This window comes from Zosterops lateralis (genome assembly GCF_965231275.1).
Source record: "Zosterops lateralis genome assembly, chromosome: Z".
NCBI lineage: Eukaryota > Metazoa > Chordata > Aves > Passeriformes > Zosteropidae > Zosterops > Zosterops lateralis.
Genome location: NC_139800.1, coordinates 72,633,822 through 72,660,162, shown reverse-complemented (window position 1 = coordinate 72,660,162; position 26,341 = coordinate 72,633,822). Strand labels below are relative to the sequence as shown.

At 40.6% G+C, this 26,341-nt stretch overlaps 1 protein-coding gene across 4 annotated transcripts in view; it reads right to left on the bottom strand.

The window, feature by feature from the left end:
• Nucleotides 1–26,341, bottom strand: part of ZNF462 (zinc finger protein 462) — an 89,556-nt gene that overhangs the window by 10,917 nt on the left and 52,298 nt on the right. For 2 of the 4 annotated variants that reach the window (XM_083883344.1, XM_083883345.1), the window contains exons 6-10: nt 25,986–26,104; nt 21,640–21,831; nt 20,601–20,717; nt 6,316–6,580; nt 3,619–3,755 (exon numbers count right to left, since the gene is read on the bottom strand). In XM_083883344.1, coding sequence (XP_083739470.1) covers nt 3,619–3,755; nt 6,316–6,580; nt 20,601–20,717; nt 21,640–21,831; nt 25,986–26,104 — 830 coding nt within the window. The remainder of the gene's footprint in view (nt 1–3,618; nt 3,756–6,315; nt 6,581–20,600; nt 20,718–21,639; nt 21,832–25,985; nt 26,105–26,341) is intronic. The other 2 variants (XM_083883346.1, XM_083883347.1) reach the window with 2 other exon arrangements.

Sequence of the window (26,341 nt, the reverse complement as noted above, 5' to 3'; positions counted from 1 at the left end):
AGAGAATAGCAAAATAGATAAAAATATCAACTCTAGGTTGAAATATTTCAATTTCAGGAAATGACTTATAACTTTTACATGTTGTATTCATGTCAGTGAGCTTCCTCCAAGTTATGATTTTGGAGCTTGCAAGGCTACCTGGATCTGGAATGTTACATTTCTTAAGGTGATGCTCTCACCTCCAGGTTGCCCCTGCAAAGCCCTGTTTATTTAATTACTCATTTAGAATGCACTTATCATGTCTGGACAACCAACAAAATTACAGCAAACCATAAAGTGTCATACAAAAATTGAAGAGGGAGCTCCTTTACCCCAGTGAGACTTCTTCAAAGTTCATCAGTGTCTACTCAAAAACTACTGTAGAAACCTCACAAAAAGAAGTCCTGACTAGTGGAGCAATTTTGCGAGATGTGTAATTAAAAATTAACAACAAAATAAACGCCTAACAAAAGCATCATCTTGGTTTAAGAAATCCAATCCTCCTATTAGACTAGAAAATTCAGGCTAATTGTATCAGGGAATTAACTGAAAGGACACTAATGACTGTACTATAACTCAAAGCAGATATTACATTTTTTTTCTCAAGTCACAGGAGAGTTCAGGACTCTTAGTCCTTCCTCCTTGTAAGGAGAAATCTATTCAGCAACACACCAAAGCCCATATAACTTGTTTCCTTCCCTCAAAGGTAAACCAAACAAAAAGTCCTACTATCTAGACACAGACCAATTATTTTGTCATCTTGGGTTTTGAAAACATACATTTTTGTCTGGGAAACCAAACTACAGTCACAAAACAAGTAGCATTTGCGTTCCAGTAGTCAAAACCAAACACTGCACAAGGGTTCTGCATGTATCAGTGAAATTGTATGCACAGTGGAAAACTCCAGAAAAAAAGCATGTGCAAGGAATCAGGATCCATAACAAGGAAGCCTTTGGTAGGTAAATTTGAAAATTTATCTTAAAGGTTACTATTCAAAACATATAGGTGTTATTCTTTGATATGAAAGAAGAAAATCACTAGTTCTCTAAAAGAAGGATAAGGAAGCAAAATACCAACATACTTCAAAATGCATGAGGGGAATGCTACTGGAAAGGGGTAACATCAGGAGAAAAGGTGGTCAGGCATTGGAAGGGGCTGCCCAGGGAGGTGGAGCCCCTCCCCAGAGGTGTCCAAGGAACACCTGGAGGTGGCACTCAGTGCTCTGGACTGGGGACAAAGTGAGGATTGGTCCCAGGTTGGACTCGATGGTCTCAGAGCTCTTTTCCAACCTAACTGATTCTGTGACACACTAATTGTATTGTCCAGCATAAATTAAAGGCAAACATGCTGCTAGATCAGGAATTCCCTGTCTTCTCTTGCCTGTCATAAAGAACAGGAAGAACTAGAGAGCCAAACTTCCTTCTCCTCACTGACCCCCAGCAGCCTCTGGCTGTGTCAGTCCCCTGGGACAGGACACCTGTAATGTGTCTGTGCTCCATCTGTGCCCACAGAAGGGAGGTTTAACTGCCCTGACGCTGGTAAGGGGAAGGTGGTACATGAGAGAAGTTCTTGGAACCTCTCCTTCTTCATGGAAAGCAAATTCCTTGCCTTTTTTTTTCCCCTCATTAGGCATTCAGGTTTCTAGCTGATATTGCTTCAACCCTGTGAAATTCAGCCTCCGTAGCCACTCATTAGGAGGCAAATATATTCTCCATGTCAAGCACATGCTGTTTCACCAAGGATTAGGGGTGCAGCAACTTGGAAGTAATGTAAGAGTCATGCATCTGTAAACATGACTTTTGCACAGAAGGAACCTTGACTAATGGATGGAGTCCTTCACTCCTGATTTTACATACTGCACCACTCCATCCACCTCAAAACTAATCTTCTTGGGCTGCAGCTCAGGGTTATGCCCTTGCTTTGCCAATGTAATGGCCATAAAACAGGAAGACTACCTCAGACTACATCGACTATCCCTCAGTCTCTTTCAGTGCACATAAAATCTTGTCAAAACCATCTGCTTCAGCTGCCACATAATTAAACACAACAGTAGAGGGCTCTTTTTTAGCTGGATATATGCACCAGAAATGATTTTAAGTATGAACCCTGGATACATGATGTCAAAGAAAACCCTTTCATGTCCTCTGAGACTCTTTATCAGCTATAATCTCATTTGCATTAAAACTTCTTTTACTCTGTTTTTTCTCTCCACAGCACTGTGGTGTGTAGACCATTCTGTCCTTTTGCCATAAGGTTTGTTTCAGCAGCAAAAGCTCCTTGAGGTTGGTTTGTGCTGAAGCAAGTTGCACAGAAGAAAAGACCCACAGTTTCACTCACAGGAGGTGACAACCTCCTTTCAACTGCTCAGAAACAGCTCTGCACAAGCAGTAGAACTGCTTGAGCTCATGAAGTGCTCTTCCACTTCTGCAATGGGACATTCCCAATACCAAACCTATGCATGTTGAAAAATACCCTAAACCTATCCAGTTGCCTCTGTTTTAAAGGTCTAGCACTGCCTGCTGGAGCCCTGGCATGGCCACAAAATGGAGCAAACTGGGAAAATTCTAACACAAGAACACCTTCAAAGACAGGAAGTAAAAGCCAAACCACTGGCCAAACCATTGCAACCAAATCTGGCAGCTTTGCAATGTGCTTTCAGGATCACTGACAGGTCATTGCCCCAGATGTTCCCTCAGAACAGTCCTGCTAGCAGAAAGAAATCTGAATTCTGCCAGCCTCCCTGCACTGGTACAAGAAGGACTTGAAGCTACCAGCACTGAGAAGTGGTATGCTACAAGGAATTACGACAGCACTTGTCACACCAGAATCTCCTCCAGGAAAAAGATGGCATGCAAAACCTGTGTTTGCTCACCACCAGTACCCCACTGTGAAACTCTGCCCAACCTGCATGCAGGCAGAGTGCCATCCCAACACATGGGTTTGGATTTCAGCAGCCAACAGACCATCCACAAGCATCAAGTGTGATAGCTGTGGGCAGGAATCCCAGCCCAGAGAGCCCAAACTGCTGTCTCTTCTGAGCTAGCAAGCCCACAGTTAATAGAATATAGAAATCCCTAATCCCACTTTTAGCAGGCCTTAAAAAAAATAAAAAAATGGAGAGGTGTAGACAGAAAAAGAGTCTTACAGTAAAGAAAAAATGAGATAATTAGTTTTTTCCTAACAACACCAGGGAAAAAATACTCAAGGAATTTATCAAGGGATATTTTGAGGCCTCTATAGATAGCTGATAAAGCTTTTGGGTGAGTTTATGATAGCAAGGCCTTTAAGATAACAAGGACATGACTCTGGCCTAGATTGAAGTGCCAAATTAAAACAACTTTTGCTAAACAGGTGTTTGATGGCTGCTCATCTCTCTTGAGAAAAAGCTTAAAAATTACCCCAAATCTGCCCTGTTTCAGCACTGGTGAACTTTGAATTTTACAGGAAAAAAATCAGATGCATCTTATAGAAATGAAACAAAAAGATAATAAAGGGCTAGTGACTCCTCCAACATATTTGTCCTCATGTACAGAGAGGAAAAATTTAACGAAACCAGTCTGAAATATTTGATGAAACCAGACCAGGGCACTGTCCAGCATTCCCCTCAGAGGACACAGACACAGTGACAGACATTGTTACCTCTGTGCAGAACTATGTGGTCAATCATGTTGCGTTTGTATTTGGTGTGGTAGAGACAGAGAGGGCAGCGAAGGTCTTTGGGTCCTTCTTCGGGGACTGCCGAATGCCCGGCCTCCACGTGCATAGTAAAAGCAGATCTGTGAGAGAGGAGGGAGACAACGGGAGCAGTCAGGAGGCGAGCAGTGCCGTGTCACAGCTCTATAAGGGATGTGTGGGGTAAAAAGGTGCAGATGCCACTCAGCCCTGTCTGCACGGCCCTGCAGAGGGGCTGCTCACATGAGCGACACATGAGCACAGGAATCTGCAGGCTCATACCCTCAAAGCAACAAACACTCCTTGTGACAAGATATTCTGCTGCATGGGCTGCTCCATATAGTCATAGTGCTGTAGTTAAGATAGCAAAAGAATTCCCATCCTTCACACTCATTATCTGTCTTCAGGCTGAAACATTCAGTGCACTTTCTCCAGTGAAGGTTAAATTTTTAGCAAGTTGAACAAAATCTGTCAACTGTTCTGGACATGCAGAGGGGAGGACAAGCTTATTTCAGGCAGAAAACATCCTTAACCATCTTGATCTAACTAGCTGAGCTGTTTAGATTGTTGGTACCAAAGGGATTTATGTTCATCATGAGTTTGGCACTGAGTGGTTTAACTTTCAAAGCATCAGCTGTAATAATTGAAAAATCCAAGATTTAGAATACTGTATTTATTAGTGTGGAAGAATGAATGAATACGCCACAGTATTTTTGAACCAAAAATTTCATGCTGGCATTACACTGGCTGCATACTTAGAAGTTGCAAGAGATCCACATAACAAGAAATTAACTGTACATCCATCTAACCACAAGCCCAACTACTAAAATCAGAGCTCTCTCTAAACTTGGGGCACTTGGTAATTTTTTCCTAAAGCAGTGATAAACCTTGCAAAAGCTAAGGAGCTTCCTGACACACTGAATTAGACTAAAAAGTGGCTTTGGACCCAATCCAGCAATCACTAAATTCTGCAGGTATATTTCTATCAACTTCAGTCATTGCTCTCATGCTTTTAAGTTTCTAAGGTGGCTTGAAGAGGGAATTGTATGTTCTGGGGTGTTTTTTTTGCCTCCTTTTCCCCTTTTTTAATAAGGCAGAAAATATGTTGCTATGAATGTGTTTAAATGCTGCCTGATTTATTTCATAATTATTAAGGTGAAAGAAAATGTCACTTGCAAGATACAGACAGATTGGACCTGTAAATTTCTGGCAGTATTTAAGACAGAGAGCAATCAGGATACTAAGCATAAGCAGCAAATTTTAACATGGGGAGAGCAAAGATGATGAAACAAAGGGCAGAGACATATAACTAGAGGCTGCTCCCATGTGGATTTTCTCAGGTTTGTGCTCAACATTTTCTTCAACAGAACTCCTTCCCTTGATCCAGTCCTACTGTTTACTGTCACTCTTAACAAGTTTAAGACCTCAAATGTCAGCTGAGGGTGTTATGCTCGAGGGCCCAGCGCATTAGGAGGAAATGATGAAATGCACAGGTGCCTTTTTCACTTTTCTTCACAAAAGAGCAGCTACAAACACACACATGCACACACACTCCCACACACAAACACACACGGCACTGAGCTTTAAATTTAAATAATTGGATTTTCTGAAATGTCTCTGTATACTATCAGACATGCTAGACAATAGCATCTTTCTATCATTTAAGCTAGAAAGATTGGGTGGAAAAAGAAATTACACAAGAAAGGTTTCTTCAGTAAGGTGATATAAATTCCCCTGTTGCCACGGGACACTTGATTGTCCAACATTTCATGCTGGTTGCATGTGGAAATTACATTATTTCTGCAGAGAAAATTTTCACACATATGGACAAAGGGATCGTGAAATGATAGTTTTTGATTCTCAGAGAATCTCAGAGAAATAAGGAGGGGTGCAGCAGAACCGCCACCTTGGCCTTCCAGAGGGCAGACTTTGGCCTGGTTAAGGGATTGGTTGAGAAAGTCCCCTGGGCATCCTGAAGGACAAAGGAATTCAAGAACACTAGATGTTCTCCAAGAAGAAAATCCTAAAGGTGCAAAAGCAGATTGATTCCACATGCTAAAAGATGAGATTGGCCTGGCTGACCAGAGAGATGTGTATGGAAGTTGTGGAAAAAAGGAGAGTTTATGACGTTTGCAAGAAGGATTGTGCCAAGAGGACAACAGGGATGTTGTGAATCTGTCAGCCTGAAGCTGCACCAGAGGAGATTGACTGGATGTAAGGAAAAATTTCTTACCAGAAAGGGTTGTCAGGCATGGGAACATGCTGCTCAGAGAAGTGGTTGAGTCACCACCTCTGGAGGGATTTAGATGTGCAGATACATCACTAAGGTTTAATGTTGGGTTTGGCAGTGCTGGGTTAATGGTTAACTCAATGATCTTAAGGGTCTTTCCCATCCTAAACAATTTTATGATTCTGAAACCTACTGCAAGGACTTAGTGTGCTGCTGTCTGCAACAGATGGTACGGGCTGTTGTAGGAGAGAAGAAAATGGATTACATGGATGCTGCTGTGATCTGGATGGCATTTCCTACGTTCCCCTCCCTAGTCAGCAGTGGCCATGTTCCTGTCAGCTACAGCCAGCTCTCCAAGACCTCAGAAGTCTTTTCAAGCCATAAGAAAAAAAAACCCTTACAAGTTCAGTTCATCTGTTTTGCACAATACTTACTTAAAGCCTGTATAAAAGGAACAATCTTTGCACTTGAAGAGCTTTTTCCCTCCGTGCTTGTCACGGTAGTGGCGCCGGATGCTCTGTATGTACCCCGAAGAGAATTCACAAAATTCACAGTTAAGGATGGCTTCCGCTTTTTCCACTCCTGCAGCACTCCCGGAAAGTGGGATTGGGCTGATGTTGTTGTTGTTCCTGGCCAAAGCTGCAGACTGGTAGTGGTTCAATTGCTGCTGAACATCAGGAGGCTCTGAGTATGAAGAGTCTGCAGGGAAACAGAGCAAAGTTGTTATTCCAGGTGGATCAACAAATCTAAATAAGGCTTGAAGATGCCTGCTCCAGAACATACTGGCTTTTGGAGTGGGTTGATCAAGCTGTTGGTTATGAAACTAATCCTGCCTGATTTCTGAAGGGATTAAGAGGTGCAGGACTTCCTAATCTAATTTAATGTGTATTCTACAATTTATAAGGTGAGCAATATAAATTATGCTTTTTTAGATCTGATTCGGGGAGGGAAGAAGTGACACATTTAAATTAAAGTAGTCTAAAAAGAAGCCTGATTTTAAGATACTTAATTTGTGAAGGTAAAGCCCGTTAATCATACTGGTTTTATGTGTTTGGCACATAAATCAGACCAGATCCTCTCAAATATCTTATGCCAGTTCACACGAGGTGAAGATCTGGAACAGGACACATGTAAATAATCTATCTATATTGAAAAAAAAAAAAAAAAAGAAGAAAAAAAAGAAGAAAAATAAATCTTCCCTACTCATGCTGATGATGTTAGAAATTAAATCATCATTGGAAAAAAAAAAAGGAACAAAAACAAAACCACCATTTAATCATAAATTCCAGTAAAGCAAACTTTCAAACCACTGTTTTGCCATACTGAGAAAGATGTCTAAAGACACATCCCTTCTACAAGCCAGCAGAACCCTGCCACACCATTTTAATGGCATGTGGAGGACAGAGTCCAGAGATTTCTCAGTACTGAAACTGAAAGCTGTAATATGTTGGTTGGATGCCCCAAAAAAGGAGTGTGGGGGGAGGGAGGGTGGTGTTGAACCTTTCCCAACACACTGCTTGAATGTGGAGGTTAGGAATTCATCTGCTTTGTTCTACATAACCCACAGCTGCCCATGAATGGCACAAATCAAAGCAGATGGATAAAGCAGAGATGAATTTCAGGGCAATTTTCCTGAATAGAAGACAAAAGGCTCTTTTCCTAAGCTTTCTAGAAGGTGGGAAAAAACAAGGGGAGGTGGGGGGGGAGGTGGGAGGAAAGTCAAGACACAAACTGTACCAGCCACCTCCTGCTTTGATGTGTACTTCATTTTCCAAAGCTGAATTCCCCAAGGCTAGATATATAAGAATTCCCTAATAGACACACACTTCTGGGAACTTAACACCATCCATTCCAACCAATTAGTAAGGGGAAACAAAAGGCAAACAGGCCTATACAAACACTGAGAGTGGGGACTACTCCACCTGTCTTCAAAAGAGCAAAATGCTTGCTTTCTTTTCACACTACCACAGACTGGGGTTACACATGCCTGAGAAATGAGTAACAAATAATGACAATGAAAAAACCAAACTCTGAAACAAAACAGACACAGCAGGTAAATGTCTCCATCCTCCCCTGGCTTCACCACCAGGTGTACATAGCAAAGAGAAAGGCACATGAAAGATTCTGGTAAAATGAATGAAATTTGGTTTTGTTTTTCTCATCCAAGCCCCATGAGATGAGTGAGGCTGGATTACAATGTGGCATTTATCATGTCTTGCTTCCACCACTTCTACAGCACGTTTGTTCACCAGGAGGGCTCACAATGAGCTCCACCTGTTTAAATGTCAAGGCTTTCCTTCCCTCATGTTTGAAGCAGGCTCCCTACATCCTTTACTTTGGCACAGGACAGGCCTGAGGAACTGTAAACCCTTTGCAAAAGTCTCCTTTCTCTCAAAGGCAGCAACTGGAACAGAACTTCGGAGATTTCCTCCTTCCTCTTTCGGAACAGAACTTCAGAGATTTCCTGCCTCACCTCTCTCTGGGCTACCGGTTTTAGTGATTCTAAAAGTGCAAAACAGAACTGGACAGATCCCCTGGAAAGGATAAAAGGATAAGGCAGGTGGGTTTTTTTGTTGGGCTTTTTTTTGTTAGGTTTTTTTGTTTGTTTGTTTGTTTGCTTGCTTGTTTAGGTTTTTGTTGTTGTTTTTGTTGCTTTTTAGTGCGTACTTGTGAAATTACTCTTAGGGTATTGAAGTATACTTTGTGGCTCACTTGTTCTCCTCCTCAGGAAGAAAGGATGAAAATTTTCCACCGCATCACCAATGTTCTTGGCCAAAGCCCCAGAGATATCCATGGCTAAGAAAGCTACAGGCCTAAAAAAATTCTTTTCAGGAGAAGGAAGTTCTGCTTTGTCTGCAAGATCTACTGTACTTCAGATGTTTTTACTCCTCCTATCATCTGGTGTCTATTATTCCAGCTTTCGAGCTTTTCCATCAGTTATTTACACAGCCCTGTGGAATCTGGTATGTGAAAACTGCAGAAGTAGATAGTTTCATGTCAATTCCCACACAAAAAAAAACCCAAAAAAGCACATTAAGTAGCTTTCCCTGTCATCAAGAATAGCCATAAGAAAATTCTACCTTTCACACTGGCCACCTCACAGTTTTTAGAATATTGCTTCATTACACTTAAAAGAGCTATGATATTTAGAGGAATAAAAAAAGCCACCTGAAGAGTTTTTCCAGTGAGTTGTACCCTTGAACAACGGTAGCATGCATGGCCTAGTGTACTCTTGGCCTTTTCCCTTGCTGAATTCTTTCATTACACTTGCTGCAAACTTGCTGCAGGGCAAGATTTAGCACTTCCTGAAGGAAAACACTCAGGATTAACACATGTACATAGGGCTTCTGTTGGTGTCTGAGAACCAGTTTGCCAGACAGCTCTCCTGGCACGAAGGTGCATCACAGCTCCACCAGGAACACCCTGGACAGAGCCCAAAGTTGACTGAAGGCACGGGAAGTTTTCCACTGGGTTCAGTGAGCCCCACCTTCATTGCGCCCACTCCAAAACCAGCAGAGGCAGTGGAATGGCAGCAACTGACCTGAGCTTGCCTCCAAAGATGCATTCTGGCACACAGCACAGAGCAAATCACCAGCAAATGAGAAACAGTGGATGGGGGTGAGCTTTCGGATATTTTTTTAGAATTAATTTTTCAAAAGCAGTGTCTTAGAGAAGGGCCAGGCATTGCAAATACACAGTCACAAAACAACAGCAGCACTTTAAAAACTGCACTTTTCCTTGCTCTATTCCTGTTGGAAGAGTGGGCTGATGTTCCAGACACATTTTGGAGGTGTTGCCCCAACAACAGGATGCCAGAGTGGAGAACGGAGAACTAAAGCAGCAGAGCTTTTCCTTCAGAACTGACCCAAAAACTGAGTCATGGTCGTACACAATGCAAGTTCCACCTCTTCTTTTTCCTGTACCCCCAAGCATAAAAGGCTGTGAGGACTCTGATAAAGTGTTAATGGCCTTGGCCTAGAGCAGGAAGAGGGTTTAGCCATTCATGTCTGAAACAGGTAAAAAGGGGCCCTAAAAGCCTACAGTCAGAAAGCAGAAAACATTTGAAATACGCAAAGGGAAAATTTAAGAAAATTTGTATTATGTACATGTAAAACACAGCAGCAGTGAATAAACACAAATGGAAAGGAAATTTTAAAAAAATGAAACACCAGGAAGTACCATTGACATTTTAAGGAAATTTTTTTTTTTTTTCACTTAACAGCCTTGAGGCAGCACAAGAAAATACAGCACATTCATATATGCAATGAAAAGGAAGAAAATGGAACACTTAGCCCTGACTCATTTTAAACAATCAAACAAACACAAAAAGCCCACACCCAAAACACTGAGATTCTTTTTAAAAAACTAATTTTATTCAAAATGAATGGAAGGACTTTACTGTGCAACTCCAAAAACAAGGTAAACAGCATAGGATGATCTGAGATAAAAATGAAGGACACCTACAGTTGTGTGAAGAGGCAAAAATTAACAGTGATTGCTGTAGTCAAAAATGGAAAGAACAGCAGCAATGCTCTCAATTTTGACATTTTACATATGGCATCTACCTACAAATTACCTGCAAAGGACAAATGAAATGCCAACAAATAATGTAACCCCTGCCAGCACTTATGGATCTAAAAGGCATTATCTTTCCTTAGTATAGAAGAGCGCTTTTGTACTCTAAATGCCAGAAGTTGAAAGGAAAGTAGGAGAAATTATTGTCCAAGTGGTGATTTATCAACATAGCTGTATCTAAATTACTGCTGCATTCTGGGAAGAACATACAAGCAAGTCTCACTGCTTGTTCCTCCACGGGCACTTCCAGAGTGCCTAAAACACTAAATGTTTTGGGATGTTGTCACCCCAAAAACTATCATCCAGAAAAACCCCAAAAAATCATCCAGAGTACAGTCCCAAAGACTGAGAGAAATGAGTCTGCCAACAAATCTGGAAGTTACTATCTCAGCCAAAAGAGCAAGGCAATACAGTTATGAAAATTCAGCTTGATCCCCTGCATAACCTGGGGTCACACACTGGGGAAGAAATGTAGAAAGAAAATACACAGTGAAAACCCACCACAGAAGCAAAATGAAAATCCATGTTTCATTGGATCCTGTGTAGCATATAACATGTTTGAGATATCTAAACAAAAACAAAACTTTGGGATCCTTCCAGGAGAAAAAAATGCATGTTTCATATCCTGAATTGAAAACATACATTTAGACAGAAATTCAGTGATGTTTCAGTTGTTTGTAGGTATTTTCTGAGGTATCTACAAATACCATCTGCAACAGCAAAACACTTCCACAAGATTCCTTAACCCAACAAGAACAGGGCAGAAATTCACCCAGACATGTCTAAGTAAGAGACACTGAGCAACAGCTAAGAAACAAGAAGGAAAAGGACTTATTACAGGGAGGAAATTAAAGCACTGCTTCATGCTTTTAGGGTGGGCAGAACCAGACATATGTAATATAAACACTTTCATGCCTGTACAGTGATGGATAGGGGTGGAGGGAGTAACACTGCTCAGGAAAAGCAGCTGTTGAAGTACACTGAAAAGTGACGTTATTGAATTTACAGAATTTTAATAATTGAATAGCTCAACAACCAGGAGGAGTCTGGGAGATAAAAGTGAAGACACCATGCTCTCCTGGTATATTCACACAGAAACATCAGCCAGTCAGAAGAGACCAGCATTTGTGAGAACAATGAGGCTGAGGACAGAGATGTTTGGCTCATGAGATAAGAGAAAAACCCAAAGGGGATGTATAAATAACAGAAAGTGCTTAGTAACACTTTGTGAGAAAAAAAAAAAAAAAAAAAGGATATAAAATATTAATACAGGCCTAGGACAGTCTGGATCTGCAAGGAAATGTTCTAAAGAGACTAAGAGGAAAATATTTGGAATGCTATTTAATTTTATCCAAATTCATTCATTAAGAGAAAATTTGTACGAAAAAGGACAGAAAAAAATCCAAGTATTTAAGAAAAGCAGCAGTTTCCTCTGGATAGAAACAAATTTGTAAAACCAAGTAAAGATGCACCAAAGAACACCAACAAACAACATAAGGCAAATTAATATTTTAAAATGCTTAAGATAAGCGTAAGGATGATATTTAGGAGAATTAGGAACACAATCCCTTCCAAAATTCAACAGGACTCATAATCACCAGCTGACTTGAGTGGCAGGATTTCACATAGCCATGAGTGGCAACAGCTTGAAAAGTGGGAAGGTGGTGAAGCAGGGTGTCATACAAAGATTGTGAAGATGCACACATTTGTTCACTTTATGCCATGCAGCACTGACCTGGAAGGAAGAATACGTGGGAGGGTGAAATATTCTGGCAATAAATTAAGCTGAAGGGAAGGGAAGACAGAAGAAGCTCAGAGAGATGCAACTAAATATTCATAAAGAAGCTCAGGGAACCAGACAGTGCAAGTCTTGTCCACTGCAAGTTTAAAAACAGAGTGTGACCCTAGTCCTCTACCTAAATTCTGACTTCTGCTTAAGAACCTTTACATTGCCAGATTTTTATGAATGAGAGAAAACAGATATAAGTTTTGTGCCCTCACTCACACATTCCAAAAGTAAAAAAAAAAGAAGAGGAATCACAAAGTAAAGATAATAAAGCCCTGGATTAAAATGACCATTTAAGGGATTTATACACCACTACTACCCCAAAAGGAAACTCACAAAAAACAAGCCCAAACCAAAACAAAAATAACAATCAAACAAGTAACCAACAAAAAGCCAAAACAAAACCTTGTTTGTGGAATTTATTTCAGCATTATCTCTAAAGGCCACTTCTTGGATCATGCTAGACCAGCTTTTGTGAGAAAGATATAACATAAATTTCTAGGCCTCAGAAGAGAGCAATGAGAAAGGCACATGAACTATGCAATCTTGTTTATTCAGAAGAGGTAAGAGAAGCTACATCTGCATTTCTTCATAACTTTCAATTTCCTCTGAAGTTGTGTCCATACCACAGCTCTGATTGGGACAGAGGCAGGATAGAGGCTGTGTAACTTCTTGTGCTAATATCCAAGTAATTTCCAAGGGATACAAATTTCACCTATTATGAAGACAATAATAAATCATTTTTATCATCTGAATAATTTTCCACGGAGAGACTCACACTGCTGTCTTGTACAAGAATTTTGGGATTTCATAGTTGAAATCAAGAGTAGATGCCATAGTCTATAAAAGATGATGCATTTGAAAGCAGCAGGAATTAATTAAGATTTATGGAGGAGTAATATAATTAATTAAATAAGTTATACCACAATACTTCCATAAGAAGAAAAAGATCAGTCCAGGAGATCCCCATGCCCCTCTGTTTTAGAGTATCCAACACCACCAGAAATTCTTATTTACATGAGCTTTCAAGGCAGGCACAGCCCTGCTCTGCTGATGCTGTGATTTGGAAGGATCAGTTAGTGCTCAGGAAATGCTTCACTATAACTTCTAGTTATCCCTTGTTTTAATCTCTTCTCCCCACAACAATAATTCTTTCCTGGCCTAATCTAACTTTCCTGCTCTTTAGGTGACTTGGCCATTTACTGGTCACATTTAGGCTGCACACAACCCTCTCATTGTAAAGAGAATTAAATTCCATTGCCTAGATACAGGATTGCACTCAAAACCAAGATTTCTGCTACATGTCAAACACTGGGACCTCCATGAACTATTTCAATAAAACACATAAAATAAAAAGGTTTGTCTAGCTATTCCTTATTCTGTTGAACCAAACTCAAACTTCATAAATGGAAGTGCATTCACAGAAGAGGGGAACACAACAGAACTGGAAATAGCTTTAGCAAGACACTGATTTAAACAATCTGCTAAAAGGACTTAGTGGTAATTCACTCTTTTTGGAATTAAAATGTACAAAGTTCAATTGATTCTTCTTTCAAGACAATAATCTACCAATCAATTTTTTTCTTTTTCATCAGTAACCAAATTATCCTCATGCCATTGTGTTCTATGATTTTCTTCTTATTTTTGCAGGCAATTCATCAGATATTTTTCACATTTCCTTCTCTATATGACCCTCTACATATTTGTATTAATGCAAACACAGTGCCACAAACACACATTTCTCTTACCTAAATGGTCACTCTCCTCTAAGGCTTGAAATGAAAAGGAAAAAAAAAAAAATCAATTTATCAAGCAATACATATTGGCATTCTGCTTTAAAACTGGCCCTAAAATTACAGTGGTAGTATGTGGGTACCAAGGATTCATTCTAACCACAGAGCTCAGGAACCTGAACTTGTGTAATTTGTTCTGGAGACCTCCAGCACACACCTGAAATTACTTTTATTGCCAACAGAAAGTCCTCATCTCTGTCACCAGCTCTGAACTCAGAACACTCTAGGCAGTGTTTTCAAGCACTTGTAGTAACAATGTTCCTTAAAGAAGATATAAAAACAGCTACTTATATGTCAAATCTTGGGCTGTCGCCTATGATGATAACACACATCCACTTCAACAGAGCTAAAATGGGCAAAGAAGTTTTACCTCTCTGCCAAGCACCATATCCCTCCAGCATGTATTAAAACAATGGATAAACTGGAGTCTGAGGTGACAGGGAGAGTATCAGTGAGGCTGATAGAGAAGGCTGTGAATATATGGGAATGATAGTCTGCAGAAATGCCCTCTTGCACACCCTTGGTCAAGTCACACCCTGTACCCCTTCATGCCAACAGCATCCTTTTTACTTTGTGTTGAGTGATCACAAATTCCTCAGACACACAAGAGATCAGCATCTACCACTTTGTCCTCTATCCTGAACATGAAAACCAGAGCCAAAAGAAAGCAAAAACCTTAAGAAAAAAAAAAAAAAAAAAACCCAATCCACAACAGGAGTCAGGATATGCTTCTTTCCTTTCACTGTGGGTGCTATCAGGTAACTTCTTTCTGCTCAGAAGGAACCTAGAAGATGTTTCTTCCTCCATTTATTTCTTGATCCACCCAAACATTTTGTCTTCTCTCAACACTAGGCAAGCCTTTTAGTGCCACAGGAATCCCACAGCAGCAGGGTGGCCAACTCCATACAAGGCTGACATCAACCTTCTCCCAGCTGAATGGGCTCCAGTCTGCATCCTGTTCAATCTCAGTTTTGCCTTTGCCTATTCAGCTCAAGCACAAAAAACAGCACCAGAAAGAAAGCACAATGAGCTGACACTCCCCTCAGCAGAGCCAATGACATCTCCCTCTGTTCCACCAGCCACAAAACAGTTCTCAACATGCTGCAGGAAAAGGCCAGAAGCCAAACCATACCCCAGTGGAAGAGAGCTACAGAGGACAAGGTCATCCCCCCAGTGCCTCAGGACCTTGGAACAGTGAGGAGTTTGTTCAGTAAAAGTAGAGGTGAACAAGCCCTGTGCTTGTTTCACCAGCCCCTGCCAATCTGATGAAGGAGAAAAGTCCTATCTGATCCAGCATCTGGTATTTAGCTTAATACTGACCACAAGGAGTAAGACATAACAACAATTACCACAGAGTTTTAAAAGCACTGTAAGGCAGTGTGGACACTGTGGGAAGAAGAGACAAGCAAAGGCTGAGGGGAAAGCAGGAACTTGCTCTAGGTTAGAGAAAGAGGGAACACAGCTGAGGAAAATAAAAAAAGCAGCCTGCAGGTAACACAGGTTAATCTGATACTTGAGAGTGAGCATGAGGCATCCCGCCTGTGGGGCACAAAAGCAGGGAAACAAGAAGAACAAGCAGACAATTCTTTGTAGCCCAACTGTAACTACAAAAGCAGAGGCATCTTCTGTTCTGCAGTATGCAGATCACCATCTTGCATCCTTAAGGTGGATGCAATCCTTCCGACTCACCTGGCAATTAAAGCAATTAGCTGTTGAAGTTCTGCCTGAATTTGCCCTGTAGTCACTGCTGGCTCTCTGCCCTTCCAGTCAAACTACATGGTCTGAAACTTCAAAAGAGTCTTTGTCCAAGCCCTTCCTTCCAAATAAACCCCAAACCCAGAACTAAATACATTCTGCTCTAATACGAAGTTTTCTGGCTGTAAGGACTGACCATTGTAATTTTCCCCAGAGAGCAGCAGCCATAAAGCACAAAGATACACAAGCAACAATGACACAGAAACAGCACCAAAGGGGAAGGGACCATCTTAGGAGCTTTCTGCCCCATTTGCAATGTTAGAAAAATATCCCTTATCAAGAGTAACAGTGCACATGAATAAAAATAAGCAAGTCAGCCACAATCCATGATGCGTATTTAAAAGACTCAACAGAAACAAAAAACAGGAGAAACCAAAAATCAGGGTAGCATGCCTGACCATATAGAAAGTCTGCCTCTCTTCTCAAAGGTGGAAGGCAGAATCATGACTCACTGGCACCAGATCAGTGGATTTTCTTGAAACGGTGCCCTGCTGCCCATAGTTCTGCCCTCATTGTGGTAGCACACAAAACTGCTTCAGCAAAATCTGCCAAAGGCCCCCTGCACCCTTCAGGAGCTCATCTGTGAGGCAGCACAGAAGAAGACACACAGTCTGATTGTGCACTATATACTTTGAAAAAGCACAGAAATGGGAAAGATTTACAGTTCTGGAGCAACAGTCCAAGAAACAAGACTTAGTCAAGCAGTTTTGTGCCCAGCCTAGCTCTGGCAAAGCAAGCAGAGGTATTTATATTTCAGTCTCTAGATGAGGCAAAGTTATTTTCCACTGGCAAAGGCTAAAGTTCAGGGGGAAAAAAAAGGAACAGGGCACTGGATGTTTCACTTAGCAGTTTTCAATGCATTTGCTGCTGCAAGTAATTAAATTTATTGAGGATGTTGACATACCATGTACTGAGAGACTCAAGAAGTCTTCTAGTTCTGACCTTACACGTGTTTTGTGATGTGTGCTGGTATTAATGATAGATCCTGTTTGGTTTGCACAACAGTGAAAAGCACAATTACTGAGCTTCAAGGGCACATAAAAAGTGTGCTGCTTTCTACAGATAAAGAACTGGTGGCCAGTAAAAAGAAATGGTCTTATACCATAGCAGTATGGCTGAGGAGACATTAGAAACCACATCCAGATCTGTTTAGCCATCCACTTTGCTGTTTTATTTTCACAATTCAGTATTTTTAAACACTAAAATTTTAAAAAGCTATAATTTTGAATTACTGCACACAGCCATGACAGAAGGAAATTTATGAGGCTCCAAATCTGCCAGCCATATGAATAAAGAGCAGTGCTTTGCTCTACAGCTTGGTTAGGGCAAAGGAGTTATTTTCAAAAAATAAAGGGCTACTCAAAAAAATCAATAATAGCAGCCAGGGCAATTTAGGGCAGGTATTTCACATGGTCTCAAGAAGCCTTTGCTGCGGTTGAAGGCATAATGTGAAACTGTTTATCAATGTGTTGAGTCACTCTGCTTTACAGACTTTATGACAAGGGGTTGAGCTCGTGCGTCTCTCCAGTTTGTGAGAGGAGGTCAGATCACCACCTCACAGCCCCTGAACACAAAGACACACTTACAACACCACAGGCAGTGTCTGTGGCCATGTGCTTTGGCCTCAGCTGATGATCCCTCTGCACACAACTCCTGCTGCTGTTCGTGTTTTCTCGTGTTTAGCCACACAATTTTTGTGTCTCTGCCTCACTTGCAGCTCTTTCTTATGGAAAGAGATGGGAGCATTTCAACGTGGTGCTTTGGCAGTGTAGATTTAGGGATTCCATTGCCTTGCCCTCAACAGGAGCAGAGCTGGGAACACTTACCTGAGACACACAGAGCCCCACAGGAGGACATCACCATCAAAAAAACCCCAAAAACCAAAAAACCTATTTTGGCCAGAGATTAATGTGAATGCAAGCTCTTATTCTCACAAAAGCTGAAATAATATAGAAGTAGATCTAGGTGAAGGGATCCATCCAGTTCTCCTAGCAGTTTGCAGTATTTCAATTTACAACTAACTTTTGCTGCTGAGGTTCTCAGAACTGTTATGGACATTTTAGTGCAAATCACAAATAAGTAAATTCAAACAAACAAGCCAAACACTCATGCAAACATATAGCAAATCCTCACCATTTCCTTCTTGCAAGACAAAAAAAATACCTGTGAACTATGAGGAGAGCAAAAGAATATTTTTCTACAATGGCAACCTCATTGTGTCAACAAGAGCTGGATTCTACAAACTGTTCAGTGCCCCTATACTATAAAAACCAGAAAAATAGCACTCATGACAAATATTTAGTGTTGAAAATATTTCAGGGTGTTTTTGTAAGAAGAGCACACACAACCCAAAATATCATCACTCCACACTCCCCCAAAAAACCCACAGAGTGCTTTACTTCTAGTTAGAAGAGGATACAGCAAAAACAGGTTATTTATGTATTAAAATATTGCCCAGCAGGCAAAGAGGGGTATGATTAAAAAAGCAGGATCTTTCAATGATGTATCTGTAAAAAAAGCCTCCTCTGCTGACTCATCAAGAGTGACACCATCACCTTCCTACACAAATGCCCTAAGAGAAGCACACATGCTCTGAATGATTGTTATTAATTGGACTGAAGAGGTTGTTATGCTTTCTAGTGACAGCTGTCACCAGAATTACAGTTTGCAAGGATGAGCCTACCCAAAATGTTCAGCACCTACTCCATTTTAGCTTCAGTTCCATGAAAAGTCTATCAGGTACCCTAAAACACCTCTGGGATGTGCAGCTGAGTACTTCAGATAAGTCTTCTGCTACCAACACAGAACTGAAAGAGATGAGCCACAGAAATCTAAATACATTCACCTCTTTTAATGAATGGATGGATCTAAAAGAACAAAAGGAATGTTCTAAGAAAGGCCCATCAGGGAACAATTTTTGCAGGGAAAAGAAGCATCATAAGTTCCACTGGGCTGCTGTCCCAGAGCAGCTCTATTCAGACATGCACTCTGCTATTACAATTCAGTACCCTTCTCCCTCTTCTACATTTTTACAGAGCTCAACAATCGACAAGATGAGTTCTGCCAGCTCCTCAAATCTCCCCAAGCCGCCCTGCTGTTATTTCCTACTCCAACCACCATATTCATCCACAGGCAGGAAACAGCTCCTGCTCATTTCAATTACACAAGCCTGCTGCACACCTATCAACCTACAAAACAAGTTCCCTAACAATGGGATGCAGCCTTTTGTCTGCCTTTCACCCCAGCCCAGGTTCAGGGCTGCATCCCTGGTGAATTAACTTTGATCATGGTTCACACTGCAGGTTATTCATACACACCAACAGACAAAATCCAACTAATTTACACCATGTGAGCCCTTCCTAATACTCCAACTGGACATAACTGTGCCTCCATTTCCTATTACTGGGACCAGTATTTAATCTAGTCTTGCACACCATCCACGACTCACAGCCCTGGGCCACAGAGGGAATGATTTATTGCCTTCTAAAAACCCAAAAAACATGTGATGACATAAGAGCAGCCACCATTAACCTGACCTGCAGCAAACTGTATAATGTGAAAAAACTACTCAAAGCAGGTTATTCCTTCCTCAAGCAATGCTGAAAATGCTAACACTATTATTGTAACACCTGTACTCCAGCTCCCCAGTGGGTGGCTTCTATTATTGTCAAAGTGACTTAACATTAACCCCATTTAAAGATGATCTAGCTAATTGGGACAAATTTGGCCTTGGTCTCAGGCTGTAATACAGATCTAGGTAACAAAGTCAACCCAATGAAATGCTGTTGTTAACAGAGGCATCGTTTTAACTATTTTTAGGAAGTGTTCTTAAAGGCTGCAAAACTATCCTCTACAGAATACAGCAGGTATCCTGAATTTTAACTCCACTAATCAAGAGTGTGAGCTCCTGGGATAAGCAAAATAAAAAAAAAGTAACTGAACCATCCTTCCAAAAACTGATTATTGCCCTTCTGTATCTCTCCACACACCACTAACAAAAGACTGCTAACACACAGGAAAGGCTGGGACAGCCACTGAAAATAATTCTCCACTTCTTAATTCAGTAATGGAACATTTTATTTTAAAAGCAGCAGAAAAAAAAAAAAAAAAAAAAAAAAAAGCAGTAGAACACATCTCAAGATGTACTCAGTTTGTTGGATTAGCTTAAGCTAGCATTAGTAAAAAAACTCAGTAGTTGCACTGTTCCAGACAACACATTGACAAAAGGTTGTCTGGGAGCAGCTGGTCAAAATCTCTTGTTGAGATTCTGATTCTGACCCAAAAAGTGACTTGTCCAATCACAAAAATACTGTGCCTTTCCCCCCCGCCCTTCAATTAGGTATTTCTATGCTGATTATTTACTTCTTTCAGTTCCTTTCAGCTGTTTTCTGAACTTCTTTCACTCTTTCTCATTTCACTTTTGGTTTTTTGTTTGGTGTTTTGTTTTTGTTTTGATTTTGGTTTTTGTTTGTTTGTTTTGGGTTTTTTTTGGGGGGTTGTTTGGGTTTTTTTTGGGTTTGTGTGTGATTTTGTTTGTTTGTTTTTTGTTTTGGGGGTTTTTGTTTGTTTGTTTGTTTTGTTTTTGTTTGGGTTTTTTGCTGGTTTTGTTTGCTTGTTTGTTTTTAATGGTGAGAAAGAGAAGGAAAATAGGAGACCAAAAATGCTACAAAATAATTATTGATAATATTTACCTCCCATCCATAGTTCACCAATATCCCAAGCAAAACAGCAAACAGAATTCCTGCTGTTTAGCAGCTAGAAGCATTTAAGCTTCTGGACAAAAACAGTATTTTCCCCTCTTCTAACACACCTTTCATACATTCCAGTTCTTTGAACATCTGCAAATATTCTCCTTCCATGTCAATGAAACTCATCCAGGAATTAAGGCTGGGGTTTCTTTTTTCCAAAGCAGCTCTTCTCTTAATTGCTGGGAAGTAACACCAAAAGATGCCTCATAAGTTACTACTTTAAAAGCCTTGAAGCTTGTTGTGATACCCCACACCACCTCTTCTATTTCTCTGTTTAAACAGTGTCCCTCCCTCTGCTGCTTTCCAAGCATCTTTTACACACCCCTCCAGCACAGCTTTCAAAACAAGCATTGAAAAGGAAACAGTGCTCAGGTTCTCCTTCCTGCAGCTGAGTATCTGAAGGTAATTTTAGTGTCCTCTGTACAACAGACAACAACAATTATTACTCTTCCTTATTATTACAGGTTCACATTTTTAACTTAATCATGCAGTTTCAGCAAAGTGCTCTATTCATGAGATTAGATATTAGGAAAAACTTATTCCCTCTGAGGATGATGAGGCTCTGGCAGAGGTTTCCTAGAGAAGTTGCAGCTGTCCCATCATTGGAAGAGCCCAAGGTGAGGCCAGATGGGGCCTGGAGCAACCTGAGAGAGCAGAAGGTGTCCCTGCCCATGGCAGAGGAGTGAAAGAAGATGATCATCAAGGTTCCCCTTCCAACCCAAACCACTCTCTATGATTTTATGAGTTTAAAGGAAAATCAGGAGTATGGATGGAATTTGAAGATCCCTTTCCCACTGGCTATGAGTAGGAATTATGAGTCTGAAATGTAAATCTCTGTGAGCAAAGCCAGCAGTGACATGTTCCAAAGCCAGCTGGAGCAGCAAGGGAACAAATTAATGTAGTATGAACTGGTGAGGACCTAAAGCAGATCACTTCCTACAACACCACGTTTACTCTTGGTTTTGATGCAACTTCTGGTTTCCTCTTAATGACCAAATGAAGATGCTTTTGGTGCAAAGCTGCCTGCTGCAATTTGGTTTGCAACAAAAATATTAAGCGGCACCTTAGACAATTAAATTCTTGCTTTGAGGCACCTCTTACCATTAGAGTCCTCCACTTCTTCAGCAGGAGTGTGGTTCTTGGAGGTGTGGTGGGCGTGTGAGGCTGCAAGGTTGACAATGCGGGGTCTTGGTAGTGTCAGTGCTTTCCCATGCACTTTCAAGGAGTGCTCTTTCAGCTGGCTGATTGTCATGGTGGAAAATGAGCAGGAGGAACATTTGTAGGCATGTTCACCTGGGTGAGCGAAATACAGGCAAGTCATCAGCTCACAAAAGAAACAAAATGGGGCCCTCACACTTCTCTTACTGAACTTGGCAGTAAAATTCCCATGGACTCTTCAGCGAATGACTGATCCCAAAGGAAACAAGCTATGCATGTCTCCTTGTTGGGGCAGTCTGGAGTCTGTGGGTGTAGACACCTGCTTTGGACCAAAGTATCACTTTCTGGCAACTGCAGATCCTTGTACAGAGGCTGATGTCAAGAAAAACAGAGACCAGACTTTCAGCATGCCTGTGTTGCATGGTATGGGAAGAAAACAGACTCTGGGATGAAAATGGAGTAACTTAACCACAGCACTTCCAAATTTGTTTGGGAGCACAGCAACTAGAGATGGTGAAGTCATTTGTTTCTGCATGCAGCACATCCAGCGGCATTGTTAATGAAGCAAGAAGGACACTACAAAATGCTAAAAAAGGGCTTCCACAAACAAAAAAAAAAGAACGAAAAAAGAACTTTTAAAAAAGCGTGTGGTATAATCACATTGGGAAAGGTTACAGTTTTCCTTATGAAAAATCTGCCATTAGACAGCACCAATCTTCACAGAAGTGGCAACCAGGTCAAGGCTGGTGAACACAGCAATGCCAAGTACAAAAGGGTGTATCTGCCAGGCTGTGTGGAAGTGTGTTATGAGAAAGCACTAAAAGAAGTGGAAGAACAGAAGTAATGCACAGTAGTGGATTTAATTTTGAATACATTCCAAGCCATAGAGACAGCAAACAAGGGGAAACAAATCCTGATACAAGATTTGTTTTGCATGGAGGCATGGAGGCAATTGGAACACAAAGTGAAACTGTCCCAACACAAACAAAGTGATATTATATACAGGTGCCAAGTTATTGTTTTGGAAGTGCCACTTCCATGTACAAGAGTAACACTGGCCACATATGAGTTGTACATAAAGTGCCAAAACTAATACAGGAACAAAATATTCATGAACAGCAACAGAAGAACGAGAGTTCTGGTAATGGATGAAGCAGAAAATGTTTTCCACCTCTTGACAAATCCAGCAAAGAAGGTTCTCAAGCAGCACTGTTTTCCACACCAGAAATAAGTGAACCAAAAGAGAATATCAAAACACACGTTTGCAGCCATTCAGAGTAAGCACACCTGAAAGGATTAGCAACCATCCTCCACAAAACTCCCACCCCTGTCTTCCAGAAAAAAACATGCTAATCATCAGGACAAAATACAAACTCTTAGAATGCCCTTTTTTCATGCATCTGAAAAAGAACAGATCACTCAAAGAGTCTGAAGTGGGGAAACAAAAAACAGCCCTGGGTGTTTTTGCAAGTGACATTCCTCACCTGTGCATTGTACAAGTTACATGTTTCCTTTTCACAAAAAGAAATACAACGTTTCTTGAGTAGCAAGCACAACAAGTTGCTCGATGGAACACAATAATTTAAGGACAAAAGATACTCAAAAGTTACAAGATACCAGTAGGATATAGATATAGACCTTCTTGGTTTTGTTAGTGTAAGAGATTCCTGGGTAACAACGTGCACCAACCTTTAACTTAAAAGCACCACAAGACATTAAAGCAAATAAGGATGATTACATACCAAGCAGCCTAGACACACTAATAAATATGCCCACTCTTCATTTCCAATGGACATCAAAACATGAAAGGACGCCTGATTGCAGAGGAAAAGCTACAGTTTGGTCCAATAGAAGTCTTCTGCAATTTTTTTTGATTACTAATTTTGTGTCTCACAAAGTGATTGTATTAATACACATACAAATAAATAAATGTAATAAGCATTTATGTAGTGGGTCTCAACACTTGATATGTACTCAAAGAGCCATGTTCCAGATTATACAGAAACTGAACTTGTCTTAATGCTCTTATCTTACAATCACCCATTTCTGCATTTCCAGAGTAACTGCTAATTAAGAAATTGGTAATAGATTCCTCAAAAACACAAGCAAAAAAACCCCAACTAACCAAAGAAACAAAACAAACAAACAATCAAAAAAACCCAGGTGAAAAAGTTCAGATGAAAACAACAGAGAGTCCGTTTAGAGAAACTGTAAATTGTTCTGCTCCATGCCAAAGGAGATGGCACACACTGGATGAAAAACAAATGCCATAAACACTGGTACCAGCTGTCACATAAGAACGGATTTTGTAGTTCACTGAATTTTGATCCATACCCAGAAAATGAGGGAGAGAGGCAGACTGAGTAAAACACTTCAGCATTCAGGATTTTACAGACTTTTAAAGATTTCCAGGAGACTTCAGGAAAAATTCAGGAGGACTGAAATTTTAAATTCTAAATAAATGGATAATGAGACAATTGACAATTGCAAAACAAAAAAAAAAAGGTAACATAAGAGAGGTTTAGAGAGCCACTGTGTTATTGAAAAACTGGGGAGTCTGAGGAAGCCAGACATGTTTGTTCAGTAATACATATTTCTGAATGATTGACTCAAAACACACCAAAGGAAAGCTCTGACTGAAAAACATACAAGCAACTTTTCCGTGACGTGACCATTCATTTGGTGGAAATGGGACTGAGGCAGAAACATATCTATAAGCCTTTGGAAACTCTATTACCCAAGTCATTGTGCAAGCACTATCTAGGCAACCATGAAATTGTGTTCTTGTACAATGCAAAACATGTTCCTTTCAAGGGGTGTCCATCCACTAAACCAAGTTCAGAAGCATGAATTCCTAATAAATAAATCAATGAATTACATGAAAAGAAGTGTGAAGTAAGTATTAGTTGCATGGTAACTTTGGGTCTAAAAATCTGGCAGGTTCAAGCAAGGAGCCCAGCTGTGTAATAGCATAAAGAAAACATTACTTTATGGTTGGTGAAAATAAAGAACCATGGCTCCTCCATAAAGGATATGAAATTCTGTGAACTGGAACTGCTGCATACAGTTGGATTTCCTAGAAGGGACAGAATGCTATGGTCTTCCCATACAACAGGAAGGTGGCAAAAATTAGGCTAATCTATTTTATCCATTCAAGTACAGAAACTGGCACCAGCTCAATGAAATCCAAAAAAATACAGGAAACAAAGTACACAAGACTGTCAATCCCTCCTACATTTCTGTAGATGAAAAACGCATTTGGATCAACGGCAACAATAATTACCCTTTTTTGTATCAGCAGATAGCTTCAAATTTCTTACGCCTTTTCTCCCCATTTTTCCACCTTCCTCCTCCACCCCAGTGTATATGACTTTGACTAAGAAAATAGTAGAAAAAGGAACATACTGGTGGTCCTTTTTATCAGAAACTCCCGTTCATGGAGTTTTTACTCACAGCTTTTTAACACTGGGCTGGTTTTCAGGTTTTCAGATTGGTCACTGTTCTATTGTTTGCATCAGAGTGCATGTTTGGATTGCAAGCCAAAGGATAAGTTTTCAATGCAGGATGCATGACGGTGCCAAGAGTTTACGGCCAAGGAATAAAGATGAGGAAATCCTGAGTCTCACTTTTTAATAATCAAAGGTGCAACAATTTCAGGTGACCTATTCTGTGTCACACATCAACTTCCCAATTCCTATTCCTCAGAAGCACGTCTTGCTTGTTTGCTTGTATGGATTCTGTACCGATATACAGAGATTTGCAAGACAAATTTCCATGTTTGGTAACACAATTTTGACATTCTCAGTCTGTTGCACACAGACCTGACTCTCAATGTCCATAAAGTTTGGTTTTAACATGAAAGTCAGCATAAGATTCTACCAATAACCAAGGTGCTCTTCACAGACTTTTCCCCAGAGTCACCTAAAGCACAAACATAAATACAAAGAGCAGAGCAAAGCTCACCGCCAATTTTGTTATGGCAGTTATGGTATAAGCAATGAAATCCACTTGGAGAAAAGCAGAAATAAGGAAAAAGATATCATTCATATAAAAGAAAAGAGAAGAAAAAAGTTCTTGAAGTACCCATCATTTTAAATCCTTGCCCTTCCCATTACCCAAACTCCCACTTATCCCAACAGGTTCCATCGGTTGGCCAACCACCACTGTGGCCTTTCGAAAAATCTTACCCACTTCTGGTGACAAAACGCATGGTTCAACCCAGCATCTGTGATCAGCCACAAGAACACACCGGGCCATTTCAGCTGCAAGACTGAGAGGGAAAAACTTACCAGCATGAGCCTTGAGGATATGGGTTTTCAGGCGGCTGTTGTAGGAGGACTTGAAGGGGCAGAGTTTGCAGCGGAACGGCTTGTGGTGTCCATGGTGGGTCTGCATGTGGCGGTCCAGGCTTGAGAAGAGACAGAAAAGGGAGACAGAAAAGGTTCAATTATTTCAGTTGTCCCTTCAGAGGCAAAGCAAAGCACTTTACAGCAACAGCAGAGCAAGTAAAGACCCTTTCTCACACTCTTTCTTCAACAAATTCAAAGGGTCTACTTACACAATAAAGTCAAATCTAGTGTGAAGGAAAGGAGCAGAACTGACATCAATTCTGTTTATACAGAGAGCAAGCCACCTAAATAAACTT